The sequence below is a fragment of the Nuphar pumila genome, chromosome 2 (assembly GCF_984573655.1).
Source record: "Nuphar pumila chromosome 2, dmNupPumi1.hap1.1, whole genome shotgun sequence".
NCBI lineage: Eukaryota > Viridiplantae > Streptophyta > Magnoliopsida > Nymphaeales > Nymphaeaceae > Nuphar > Nuphar pumila.
In genome coordinates, this window is record NC_143250.1 from 111,884,097 (window position 1) to 111,898,990 (window position 14,894).

Below are 14,894 nucleotides of genomic sequence, written 5' to 3' on the forward strand. Positions count from 1 at the left end.
TATAGTAAAAAAATAATAATTATTAATAAACTATACCAACAATATATTTAAAAAACAAATAGTTGTTTTAAAGCGTACCTTCATGAAATCAAATGTCCACATTGTTAAAATAATTGGATGGTCAAGCTATCTCCATAAAAGTATAGTTACATGAAAGACTAAAACAAATTTTACACACAAAAAAATCCTAAAATCCTACTAGAAATCAAACATAAAATGATGATGATTGCTAATTGAAAAGAAAGAAAATGGGCAACCCTTAAAACCCTAATTGACCAAGGTAAATCAAAATACCTAAATCCTAGCAAAACTCTTATTGATAAAAAATTTGCTAATATTCTAACCAAAACCAGTCATTCATTATTCATGGATTCATGTCTAATGGTAATTGAAAAAAAATATAGAAACCCCTTAAAAACATAACTAAACATTTATATTATTTTAGAAGAAGCAAATCAAAATCACAAATCCTAACAAAAATCATTCATACATATCTTAATTGAAAAAAAAAACCCTAAAATTTTAATTAAAATTAAACATGCATTCATAGAACCATGTTTAATATTGATTAAAAACAAAAACTCAAAAATACCTAAAAGGTCTAATTAAATATTCATGGAACTTGAAAAACCAAAATAAAAACCTTAAATCCTGACAAAAGTAAAAAAAGTAAGAGTTTGATAACCAAAATCAAGCATTCATTAATGAAATCATCTTTAATGATAATTGAAAAGAAAAAGAGCAACAAAAACCCTAATTAAATATTCATGTCATTTAGAACAATCCAAATAAATATTGTTATCTTAAAAATCATTTAAAAGAAAAACTCCTAATATTCTAACCAAACTCAAGCATTCATTATTCATGGAGTAATCCCTAATGCACTGTCCAAGGGTGGGCATGGTCGAACCCTGGCCCAACTCATGGTGGGCACTGCCCAACCCTGGCGTGAAACACCTCTTGGGGATTCTCGGGCAAGGGCGGGCACGTGCCCTCCCTGGATCCTGTGTGGCTACACCCTTGCTCCTAGAAAAACGTGGAGCTGGTCAAGGTGCCATGCAGGCTTTCTTTCTAGGGTGGGCAGTGGGCCGGTGCGGCCTGCTAAAGAACCGGGCCGATTGGGCCATTGACTGAACTGGGCTGACAGGCAAGGTCTAGGACCAGTTCAGGCCAGCCTGTTGCCAAGGTTCCAGCTTGCAACCAGGCCATCTGTCTCGAATTGGGAATGAAATGGTGGAGGGCACAAGAGGAGGTGGGATCAAACCCTGGTCCCTCACGTTTGATATGCTTTCCTCATAAAATGTCAACCTCGAACCGAGCTCAAACACTTACCACCCTAATCTCGCAAACCTCAGTTTCGAGCTCGGGTCAGCTGCCAGTAGTGTGCAGCGCAAGACACGTCTCCATTGCTTGTTTGAGCATGTCCACGTGACGTAGAAAGAAAGGGAACGACAAAAGATAAAGCAGAAAAAGTTCGCCGGATTAGTTAGCATGAGTAGGGATGGCCACCGGGCAGGGCTGCCCGATGGGCTGTCAGGTACCCGGCTATATTGGGTCTGGCTCGGCTACATTTTGCAGTTCGGGCTAGTTTAAACTCAGGATAGGCCCGGCTTGATTACGTAATTGGGCCCGATTCGAGCCAGGCCCATGTGCAAAATAAACAAGGCCCAACAAGCCCCGATCCAAGCCACAATACAACTGGGTCGGGCTGGGCTCAGGCCTATTGGGCTCTCATCGGGCCCTAATCGGAACGGGCCGGTCAATGTTCACCCCTAAACATGAAGCTTTCACGGGTACAGCAAGCCAAAAAAAATAAAAAAAATCAAAAAAATCTTGCGCTTTAAAAACATTAAAATCAATACAATTAAAAAGTATTAAAAAAAAACATGATAAAATCATTATACAAGCCGTACGGTGGGGGAGGTGTAGGGGTGTCAATGGGTCGGGTTTCGTTCGGACCTAGGTGTTACCAGACCTGACCTTGATTTTTGGGTATGGTATAGGGTCCAGATCCGGGTTTAATCGGACCCATCACAAGAGAAACCATACTTGGACCCGATAAGAACTACATGAATCAGACTCGGGCCATACCTGATAAAATACTATTTTTATCATTTTAACATTGCAATTTTGTGGGTATTAATCAGAATTCGGGTCGGGCCCGGGTCTGGTATAAAATTTCACAAACTATACCTGCATTTATGTATTAATTGAACATCTGGGTCTGAACCCTGATCTTAATTGGGTCTTCTTATTTATCACTATACTGGGACCCTATAGGGTTTGGTATGGGTCAGGTCCGGGTAAACTCGAGCCGTTGACACCCCTAGGGAGGAGGAGGATGCGAGCAAAGCAACAAAAGGCCGAATGGCTCTTGGCCCGTTAGCTGACAAAGCTCATTGGAGGGGGGTTTGGGGGTTGTGGGCCCAACCTGCCAACCAAAGCATTGGATCAACTCAACCATGCCATTTTGGTCCCCAAAATAATGAGCAGGGTCCGGGAGTGGGGCAGCTTTAGTTTGAAATATCGGATCGTGTCTGTGGAGGTTGGCGTTGCTTTTGGGCTTTTGGGGGATCGGACGTGACTTGACGATGATGAATGCAAGTGGGCTAACTTTGTTTGAGCTGGCCTGTTGGTCCCATCCCCAATAACCACCCACACCCACTGCCGGTTTTGGTCTTATGGGGATGATTATCCCAAACGTTAACTTGGCAATCACCTGATTATGTAGCTGCACCATATCTGTGTATGCACGAGTGTTTAGGCCTGCCGTACGTTGTTTATTATTAGGTACATGGATTCAATCTTATCAAAATGATTAAAATATTTAAAAAATAATATTTTTAGAATTTATGATTACTTTTTAAGGTTAAAAAAGTAATGATTGATTTTTTTTTTTAAAAAGATATTGACTGATAAAGTTACTTTTGAAAAAGGTGTTTAACTTTTCAATTTTCTTCAAATTTTAAAGACCTATAATGTTAAAAAAAATAAACATGTTTTTTTTAAAATATAATTTTTTTAAAAGTATTTTAGTTATTTTAATAAAATTGAATTTATTGAATGTTAAATATAATTAATTTAATTTTAGATTAACTATATATATATATATATATATAAGAAAAATATAAGGTGGTTTTATATGGTGGTGTATGCTCTTGTTTGTATGGATCTAACCACTAAATAGTAGATTTAGTCATACAAATGTGTTTTAGCATGGTTTCTTTATTATGTTATAAGGTTTTATTATTTCTAGTACATCATACGATTCTATTTTTAAGACAATAAAAATCAATGACTCACATTTCATTAAAATAAAAATGGTATAGAAATGATATAAAACATTATATTTTAGTCAACTTTAATATGTGAAAATAGTAAATATAACATATTAAACGTGATCCCGATTTTGCTTCTGGTTATATATGAATATGGATTTTCCGATTCCCTTTTTTTGTTAGGTCACCTTAGGACCTTCAAAAACCCAGAGTTTTAGGAAGTTTATTCTAGATATGAACAATTAAGAGTGGTTAACATTGTTTATTCAATAGAAAACATGTTTTTGATTAAGCATTTTTATACTCAAATGTGTATTTTAAAGAAGTAAAAAAATCTATGATTGATATTATACTAAAATTTTATAATAATATTTAATTAATAAGCAATGATAAACACGTCTAATGATTCAGATCTATAATAAAATACTTAAAACTATAATTTTGTAAGAGGTCCTAAGTTGACTTAACCAAAAAAGTAGTAATGAAATACTCTCTCTCTCTCTCTCTCTCTCTCTCTCTCTCTCTATATATATATATATATATATATATATATATATATATATATGGTTAATCATTAAACGAGTTAGGTTTAACATTAAATCAATTCAATCTTATTAAAATGACTAAAACTCATTAAAAATGACATTTTTGAAAATACATTGTTACTTATCGAGGTAAAAAATGTAACCTTGCTCACTTCCTAAAGTTACTTTTGAAAAAAGGTGTTTGGCCTTTCAATTCTCTCAAAGTTCAAAAGACTTATAATGCCCAAAAAGGTAACCTTAAATTTTTAAAAATAACATTATTTTAAGGTATTTTTAGTTATTTTCATAAAATTGAATCCATCTAATGTTAAACCTAGTTAGTTTAATAATAAATTAACTCATATATATATATATATTCACTAGAGTATGAGGACTACAAATATGGGCATTTTCAACATTTTCTTTTTGCAAATCCAACCATGTCGATGGGTATGACATGGTGAATTTGCTAGGAATCAACTATTGGATTGTGCATTTTTTATGAAAAAATACATCTTTTTAATGCTTGAATATTTATGAAGATTATGAGCCATTGATTTTGAAGCCTTAAAAAAATCTTTTTATTTATCAAAATCGAATAATTCATGTTCTTATAAAACCTATCATGTAGATCACATCTGTATGGTTAGATTCAAGAGAAAAGAACAAAAACTCCATGAAAATTGTAGTTCACACATTAGTCCTCATATTCAAGTATATATATATATATATATATATATATATATATATATATATATATAAAGAGAGGAAAATCATTTTATTAATGAAGCAAACAGCAGCAGCATAATTTGAGAAGGATACATGACAGTAGTTAGATTATTTGGCCAATAATTTTAAATTTTAGATTTTCACAAATGGCACCCATTAATAACTGTCAGGTTACACCAATGAGCCTTGAATTAAGATGAAAACACCATTTCTATGTATTTTCAAAGTACGGTTTTGCCGAATTGTGGTGCAGAGAATGGAGTTGCCAGAAACTTTCTTGTGAACGGTATTGAAATGTGTCATTGGTGCTGCCAACAGTATTGTAATTGCAGTGTTTTGACAAGTTCACTGCTTCCAAACAGCACAGAGCATGAAAACACTAGGAGAAACCACAACACACCTCCGATTCAAGGCTCCCAAACAGAGTTTACAATGCAAAACTTGTAACCTTTTTTTGTTTATCATTTAAGGATAAATCGAAGACTTTACATTGACTCAATGGGATAATGCCTTCATAAAAAAAAAATCAATGGGTTAATGCATTTACCGAACAAAGCAGATGATGCAGATGCTCCAGGCAGAGTTGGCTCCTTTTTTTTCTTACTAAATTTATTAAATACCAAAAAGGAAGTAAATTATGAATTTTTATTTTGATATATTGACATTGGTAAAAGGGATGGTAATATATTTATGTTTTGTACAAACCTTAACGAAAATTCTATAATTTTACTAGTTTCTAATATTTAATAAATTTCTATGCTGGGTGTGGCAATTATGCTATAAATGCCCTTAAACCTTGTTTATGCAATATGTGGCTGTTTCAATTATCCCGATAACAGAAGTTTCCCCAATTCTTGGTACTTAATTACTTAACTACTTATTTGTTTATATATATAATTATGAGTTGATATCATGATAAAAGTTTTGGGACTAAGATACGGTTGTGTTGTGAGCCAGACACTACAAGAAAAACTTTAATTAGTGACGGACGTTTAATCCATCGTCAATTTGCGATGGATTAACTAGAGAAAATTATTCGTCGCTAACATTTGCGTAATTAGCGACGGAAAACTTTCGCCACTACTTGGCGACAGAGTAGCGATGAAAAAATTATGTTTTATATTCTGTCACGCTTTAGCGATAGATCACCGACATAAATTTTTCGTCGCTACTCCCTTGTCAAGTAGCGACAAAATTGTTTTGTCGCTAAGCCATCGTTAATTTCCCCTGTAAATCTCAAATGTGAGCCCCTTTTCCCTTTTTGTTTCATTTGTCGCCCACCCGCTGCCCGTTGACCTCCCGTCGCCCGCCGCCCATCGCCCGCCCGCTGACCAGCTACCTCCTCTCTCGTTCCCTCTCTTGTTCTCTCTCTCGTTGCTCGCCCTCTATTTTTTTTGTCGAGTCCCGTCCGACGACCTCCTCTCTCGTTCTCTCTCTCGTTGCTCCCCCTCTGGTTGCCGGAGGGTCGACGACTCCAGCCCGCTCACAGGTAATCGTCCCCCTTTCCCCTATGTTGGAGCCTCCCCCTATAGTTGCCAGAGGGCCAGCAGAGGCTCGACAGCCTCTGTCGGGCCCTACCCACTCCTCTGTAGTCGACAGGGGCTGGTAGAGGCCCTGATCGTCTCTGTCAGGCCCTCCCCTTGCCCCGATCTTCGGCAAGACAGGGGGCTTCTCCCCTGTCCTTTCAAATATCGACAGGGTTTCCCCTATTTTCTTGACTTCTTCTGCAATGGGGCTCTGCCCAGCTGTCAGAGAATGATCGACAAAGGGTGAAACCCCCTACCCTTTTGTTTTTCCTGGCACGGGGTGGCTTCACCCCTCATCTCCTCGATAATTTTGATAGGGGTCAAAGCCCCCATGCCCCTTGCCTGTTTTCCCGGCAGGGGGCGGATCCCCCTGTCGAAAATTTTTTCGTCGGCAGTGGGAGAGACCCCCCTGCCTCATTTTTTATTCCTGACAGGAGGCTTAGCCCCTGCCTCCCGATGTTTCCCTTGGGAGGGGAGTCTCACCCTCTGCCTCCTGTGAATGTTCCGGCAGGGGTTTTTGCTCCCTGCCTTGAACTTACTGCCGACAGGGGCAGCGCCCCTGCCTATCTCGCTTTCAGCAGAGAGCTGCGTCTCCCTATCCGGACTTATTTCCGACAGGGGACGTCACCATCCTTATCATCGGGTAATAAACTCTATTTTAACACAGTGTCTCTTGCAGATTCCGCAACGGATCCCGCTTGTGCCCCGCGACCCGTGATAAGTAAGTGACAAAAATAATGCAAATCGGGTAAATACCTATGGTGAGTAAGTGATGCATGTGCATCACACATTATTTAATTTCTTGGATGCAATACTTTTTTGTTCACACACTCACTTAGTTGTGGATATCTAGTACTGCTTTGATGGGGCTCGGAGATCATGCTGAGCATGATTTTAATGTATGAAAATAGAAGTGTTCTTATTTTTGAAGTTCGGATTCCATGATAGTCTTGATAGTAGTTACTGAGATATTGGAGTGTGTTTGTTGAAGATATATGTTTGATATTGTTTTAATATGAATGATTTGAATGTATTATAATATTTGATGTGATTGTATTTATGCTTGCATGAAGTTACTTTCAATTTGATTATGACTTTCATATGGAATTGTATCATAAAAATATTCTTCAAATGAATGTATCGTGTTATGAATGAGTTTGCACATGAAAATAAATGATAAGTTATCAATGCTTCAAGCATGCTTCAAATGAATAGTTTTGCACATGAAAATATTAAGTTATCAATGCATGCATCATAGTTTTTGTGATTGAATGATTATATATATATATATATATATATATATATGTGTGTGTGTGTGTGTGTGTGTGTGTGATATATATCAAATCATTACATCTACCACGGATGCATGATAAATCTGATATTTTCGTCATCATAGCATTCTAATGTTTCTCTTTTAACTGGTTAGGATAATATCTGTAACATCATAAGACAAAATGACTGCAAACCGTGAATGGATATACCGTAGGTTAGTTGACAATGAGGTATCGTTTAAATATATGGATGGTGTTGACAATTTTATTGAATTTGCAATGGAAAGTGTTAGTACATTGGATCCCACAGGTCAGATTAGGTGCCTCTATACGATATGTAAGAATAATCAATTTATAGAACCTCATGACGTTAGATATCACCTATACATAAAGGGTTTTGTGAGTGATTATCTGAATTAAACGTTTATGGTGAAGAATTTAGGAACAATTTTGATGCACGAGTGGATGTGGTGCACGATAATCCATATATAAGTTTAATATTTGATGTCGCATGACCATAACTAAGTTCTACTATGGGTCCTAGTGATGTACCAACTGGGGTAGAGGAAGAAGCAATTAACAATGCAGCTAATAGACTTTATGATTTACTTAGAGATGTTGATGAACCACTTTTGAATGGTTGCGAGAGTCACACTATCTTGTTTGCAGTTCTTCAACTACTGAATATGAAGTCTGAATTTAATTTGAGTCAATCGTGTTTTGATCGTCTGTGCTCTATTGTGAAGAGTATGTGGCCCAAAGATGAGAAATTGCAACAAAATTTTTATCATGCGAAGGTTATGCTCAACGATTTAGGTATGGGGTATCAAAAGATAAATGCTTGTCCAAATCACTGCATGTTGTATTTCAAAGATCAGAAAAATAGCAGATCATGCCCGTCATGTGGGCATCCTCGGTTCAAGCCAAAGACAAGAGGTAATGATAGCACAAGGTCAAAAGAAGTGTCATACAAGTCGCTCTGCTACTTCCCTCTCACCCCTAGATTGCAACAATTGTATATGTCTTCGAGGGCAGTTAAACACATGAGATGACATGCAAATAAAGTTCAACATGATGAAGACACGATCACGCATCCTGTTGATGCGTAAGCTTAAAAGCACTTTGATTGTACTCATCAGACCTTCGCAATGGAAGTGAGAAATGTTAGGCTCGGTTTATGTACAAATGAATTCAATTTATTTGGGGGTAGATAAACTCCATACTCGTGTTAGCCAGTATTTGTCACCCCATATAACCTTCCTTCAAGCTTGTGTATGAAGCATCAAAATCTTTTTTTGTCTCTATTGATCCCTGGTCTGACCTCTCCGAGCCAAAATCTTCTATAGACAATCAGTGACTTCCCTACATATGGTATGTTATCTGGTTGGAGCACACATGAGAGGTTGTCATGTCCGTACTGCATGGAGGATACATAATCTTTTAGATTAAAGCATGGAAGGAAGCCGTGCTGGTTTGATTGTCATCGTCGATTTCTACCTAGCGACCATCCATTCTGACGACAAATGAATGTATTTTGAGCAGGCATAGTTAAAATGGAAGGTCCACCTACAAGGTTGTCTAACATAGAGATTTTAAGAAGATTGCGATACTTTCCATATGGACTAACAGATGCCCGTAGCCCGACATCATTCCTTGGATTTTAAAAAGATTGTGATACCAGGATCGGTCGCTCAATAGAAAGAATAGCCGAAGAAGGTGTTGGACAGATTGTGGTCCCCATTCATAGTATATAATTGTTTTTTATAGTTAATGTGTTTCATATTTAATTTTTTGTTATAGTCATGTCTACTAACTTTCTAAAATTATTTATAGACTTTGAATCGCTTTACGACTACGATGGAAGAGTAGAACGCGAGTAAGGTATGACAGAAGGTAGCTGTCAGTCGATTTACAGACATGCTGCACAATATGAAGACTGCAGCAAGAAAAGCTTCTAGTGAGATAGATGCTCAACTGCAGTGGAAGGGCCATAGCCCTCCTACTATCAGGTCAGATGTTTGGGATGTAATGTGCGACAAGTCGGCATGGCATGAATTCTGAAATCGCTCAGCGAAGGCTGCACAAAACTGAGCGAAGATGCCTGATGTCCATCTACACACAGGTGGATCTAAGACTTTTGGGAGCCACTTGAAGAAAATGGTAACTCATTAATATATATATTGTCAAATTTATAAGTATTGTTGCATACTTGTTAAATAATTTTTTTATCATTTAACTTCGCAGAAAGCAGAAAAAAGAAGCATTATGTCATACAAGGATGTGTTTGTTGAAACACATAAATGTAAGACCATCAGAGAGTTCGTATCAGAGAAGGCGAGAACGACAACGATATGCATTTATTGTATTAATAAACATTATAATATACAAGTTATCATAAATATTATAATTCTTAATTATTAATCCACATTGTAATCATTACTTTGTAGGAGTCATACGAGTAACAGATGACAGAGCGATATGGCGATGACTCTACTCAGCATCCGACTTTTGATCCTGCAACATGGGTGACTGCAACATGTGAACCAAAAAACAGTCGTCTATTTGGGTTTGAGAGTAATATGAACACCTCACCAATCGTTGCCTCCTCCAGTCATAGCTCTCAGAGTTCTCCCACTAGCATCAACGCCAAGCATCCGACTGACCAGCCTAATTTTGAGGATGGTGTCTGCCAACTTGTTAAGGATACAATGCGTGACTATTTACATGAAGCAATTTTCGACGTTGTCCATAATGAGTTCTACTACTTTTTTCATGACAGGGAAACTTCGTCTGTAGGTGCCTGTTAAGTATGAAAGTTTTATCTCATTTGTTTCATGTCGTTAGATTTCAAGCTAGTATATGCATGATTTCATCATATATGAGTATGATTTCATCACTATAAAAGTTTTTTCCTGCCTTATAACACATATATGCTTGATTTCATCATTATTAAAGATTTTTTACTACATTAAAACACATATAAGCATGATTCCATCACTATAAAAGTTTTTCACTACCTTAGAACACATATATGCATGATTGAATCACTATAAGAGTTTTTTGACAACCTTAGAACACATATTTGCATGATTGAATCATTATGAATTTTTTTCTGTCAGCCTTAGAACACATATGAATTCTGTTAATATCCTTCACTTTATTGCTAGTTAGACTATGTGTAATTCACTCATGTTACTTTGATTGCCTTAGCTTAAGTACATTGCATATAATTTATTTCATTATATTTTGTTTATCAATACTAATCTTTCTTTTCTCTTGTAGGAAGTTGAAGATAATCAACGTAGAGGAGTTGAAGGAGCAGATCGAGACAATGAAGAAGATGACGAACAAAATATTGGTGATGATTAGATTCATGTGTTGAATTTGTTGTACCTTATTTTTGTTTCAAAAGAAACTCTTTGTAAATGTTCACTCGTAAATAATTAGAACTTGGCGACGATTATAGTGGATCAATAAATTGTTTGTAATTGCTTTGTATATGTATTTTTTATGTGTACTTTATTTTTTATTCACAGAATGTATAAATTGTATCACGAGAAATTTTTTCTCGATATTTATATTTTAAACAAAATTTTTATTTTTTTTTTATTTTTTACGATGAATTAGCGAGAGATTTTATCCGTCGCTAATTGGTATCAGCCTCTAATTTAGCGACAAATCAGGGATAGATATTTAATCATCGCAAAACTGACTCGGCTGATATTGTGCGATAGATTTTAATCTGGTGCAATTTCGCCGCTACAATAACGATAGAATTAGCGACGGATTCATATCTGTCGCAAATCCAAATCTTTGCAAATTAACAACGACCTTGCAATGAATCATAGCATTCGCTACTTCATCGTAGTTTAACGACAAATATGTTCTGTCACTAATTAGCGACTAAAAATTTGTGATAAAAGTTAGCCATCGCTACTCCGTCGCTAAACTTTACAGCGAGGGATTGACGACGGATTGTGACCGTCACTAATCCACATATTTCTTGTATTGAGAGTAGTGTATAATTTTGCAAAAGAGAAACCTCAATACTTATTCTTGGTCACTAGGCATGACTATCTACACTGGCTTTCACACATTTAAAGTGAAAAATAAAAAAGAAACCATGGTTATGACAGTATATTGAGCTTGTTAATGTTAAAGGGGAAGGCCATCATGATTGCATGCCCTAAGCCTTGAGCTTTCATGAACGATAGAAGAAGATGCTGAGCTCCTGACTCACATTCCCATCCGGGTTGATGAGATGAAACGACTCGGACTCACCCAAACCCGAGACCCTCTTGAAATTGGCTCGGAAGTACATGAGCTCGTCTGCATGGTCACCTTCCCAGGCGTCCTCCGAAACCATCTTCCTGCCGATGATCCCGGCACCGACAAATATCGACCGCATCAACTTGAGGAACCCACCGTCAGCCTTTGTGGGGTTCCTTCTAATGGCGAACCCCACCTTCTTCCCATTGAAATACATGGTCCAGACCGGTACATTGAACAAGGAACCGGTTTTATCGGCATCTCCATCCGAGACGTCGCACTCAAGGGCGATACGAAGCAGCCCGGTTTGCATCTCCCTTGCTAGTACCCGAGTCGGGACGGCCAGATCCAGCAGTAGCATGGGGGTGGTGGCCTTGGAGTTCTGCTGGATGCAGAAGCTCACCCTACCCTTCCTGTAACCAAATATGGTGCCAGTAATGGTAGCGCCACTCCGGCTGGATACGTCGGTGCTTGGCCGCGGGATCTGGCTGTCTTCTGGTTCCTCATGTTCGATGTAACTGCAGCCGCAGCAAGGAATGAGGAGCACCATGAGTGATCTGAACAGCCTCCAGCACCTCATCTGCTTCTGGCAGTCGACCGCAGTCGAGTCGCTGATAAAGTGCCGCCTGCCAACAGCTTGATGGTGCATAATTGGCATCTTTGTAGCAGTAATAGTAATGGTGGTGGTGGTGGTAATGGTAATGGTAATGGTAATGGTAATGGTGTAGAGGGAATGGTGGTAGTGCTCAAGCAGGTAAGGAACGGTATTGAGGTGCAGTTATATAAAGGGGGGATGGTGATGTATTGAGTTGAATGAGTTTAAGAGAGTAGTGATAAAAAGTGAGGGAGGCTTGCCGGCCACAAGGGGTTCATGGGCTCAGAGGTTGGGAAAGGGAGAGGTGTTGGAAGGAGTACAGCAATAAAGAAGGCTGTGGACAAAGGCAGGAAAATGGAATGATAGGTTTGGCAGCCGGAATGTCTTCAACCACTTTTTCTCTGTAAGGGCGCTTTTCCTTTGTTCTGTTTTTGTTTGCTCTATGATGTTTCTTTCCCTCTAGCTCTCACTTTTTACTGTTTCATCATCTGAAATACTGAAATCCTTGATAAACTTGGTAATGTTGAAGAAAAGGAATGCATATTATTGTTGTTGAGTGATGTGCTAAATCACAAACCTGGATGCCTTAATTATTGTACAATGGTAGGAAGATGTTGAATTCTTACTCCTAATTCATCAATAAATGATGGGGGGTGGGGGAGACTTTAATGTTTGAGGCCCCAATGCCACTTTTTTTTTTAAATATTGCATGTCGTGTTATTAACATATTTTTTTATGTATTTTTTATTTTTAGTGTTTTTTAATATTTAATATAGTTTCCTACATATTCTTAAAATTTAAAGATACTGATATTTACCCAAGATTATTTTTGGAGAAAACATAAATTTCAAATTTATTGCAAATTTTACTTTACTGAGAAAATCACAATACCAATGAATGGACATTGTCATTTTCCCAAGAATTTCAGAGGAAAAAGAACTAAAAGACATAGGAAAAAAAACTACTTTTTAAAAAAGGAGTATTTCTAAGGAGAGCAGATCTGGTGCTTGACCAAAGAACTTGAAATTGTTGGCAAGTTTATGAATTTGAGCAATTATTAATTTTTAGTACGAGATAAAGGGATTTTGCTGCCAAGTTCACTTAACTCCCAACATTTATGACGCCAAAAGCTCGTGGGGGCAAGTGGTCATGTCCCTGAATTATTTTAATTATGTTGGCATCTGAAACAAAAGGAATTGGCCTACCAAGTTCATGATATATCAAAACGAGTTCATGAATTCAATTATTCACTGGATCGGATCGACTAAGGGTACGTGGGCAACATTATTCCTGAAACCAAACCTGTCTACCAGTACCAAAAATAATCGAGGAGCTACCAAGTTCGTGATTTGGTTCTTGAACTCCAGCATTTGTACTACTGAAGTCATGTTTGGTGATCACAAGAAGCCTAATCACCCTCCTCCCGAAATCCACCATCTTTACTGTTAGTAGAAATGACCAAGAAGGGTTATTCTTACCATGACAAGAACTTTAAAAGTTTGAACAATTTTCAGCATTTAGGACGTGTTTGATGGTAAAAAAAATGGTACACTTATCATAGAGAAAAAGTTGCTGGGGTGGTATCCCATGTGGTAAGCGGGGTCCTGTGTCAAGCTGAAGGCGCAGGATCAATTTCCTCTGCCACATGGGGCGGCTGTTGTTCTGGTAGGCGTCTACCTAACCCCACCTTCCCTTTCAAAAAAAAAAAATTTGTTGGGATCCCTCAGCGACTTTTTCTCCTAAAAAAAATAGGAAGAAAAACTGAAGACAACGGATCGAACCTCATTGGTGCGTGGGTGTGTTAGTAGCTTTCAGAAGTGGGCCACATAAGGCAGGGTGGTCGTGGGGCCCCACCTGGGGTTTTCCTCATTTCAGTGAGGGCTCTTCATCGTAAAAAAAAAGGAGAAAAACCCCTCGCCGCTGGGGGTGTCAACGGGTTAGGTTTACCGGGACTCGACCCGGACCAAACCCTATAGGGTCCGGGTATTGTGACAAATAAGAAGACCCAGGTCCGGACCCGAAGGTCTAATTAATATATGGACCTGGGTATAGTTTGTAAAATTTTATACCAGACCCGGGGCCAGACCCAAGTTCCGATTAAGACCTGGGTATAGTTTGGATCATTTTGCATGGCGGCTGACATTCACAAATTAATGCATGGTGAGCGGTTTTGATAGAAACACCAATTTTATAAGGCTGCCCTATGGGCCACAACCATAGAGGTAGGGTTTATGTAGTGTGAAGATGAAGCTCCCTTGCATGAAATAATGTTAAGTCATAGATAATTATTAAGAATGATCCTTCCATTGCAAGTGGCCATTAAGCCACCAGATTCAACTGTGGTTAACCCACATTTGGATAGAATCTTCCACCACAACAGTTGGTTGGTGGAGGCAGAAAAAGCCCGAGGGTGGATCAGGTCCAATTACATTGTGCACTTTTAGTGTGCTGCTGCACCTGACTGCCGTCTATTTGCTGTTGGGCCCCACAGTTGACAAGGTGTATCTCAAAGATGGAGGGTGGCTTGGTGCAGCGGCACATTATAAGTGTGCAATATGATTGCACCTGATCCGCTGTCAGTAACGCCCCCCATTGATACCAGACGATTGGGATTATCTTTGGTCTTCTTACACGCACGTGCCCCATGCACACAAAAAATATTCTTCCAATCAGTTTTATGTCCCAATTGTTCCATCCACATT

At 38.1% G+C, this 14,894-nt stretch overlaps 1 protein-coding gene across 1 annotated transcript; it reads right to left on the minus strand.

Annotated features, from left to right (window-relative positions):
* Positions 1 to 11,529: 11,529 nt before the first annotated feature.
* Positions 11,530 to 12,255, minus strand: LOC149846758 (protein MIZU-KUSSEI 1-like). The gene has a single exon (XM_089992381.1). It carries the CDS (start codon positions 12,253 to 12,255, stop codon positions 11,530 to 11,532), a length of 726 nt encoding a protein of 241 aa, XP_089848507.1.
* Between the last annotated feature and the right edge of the window lie 2,639 nt (positions 12,256 to 14,894).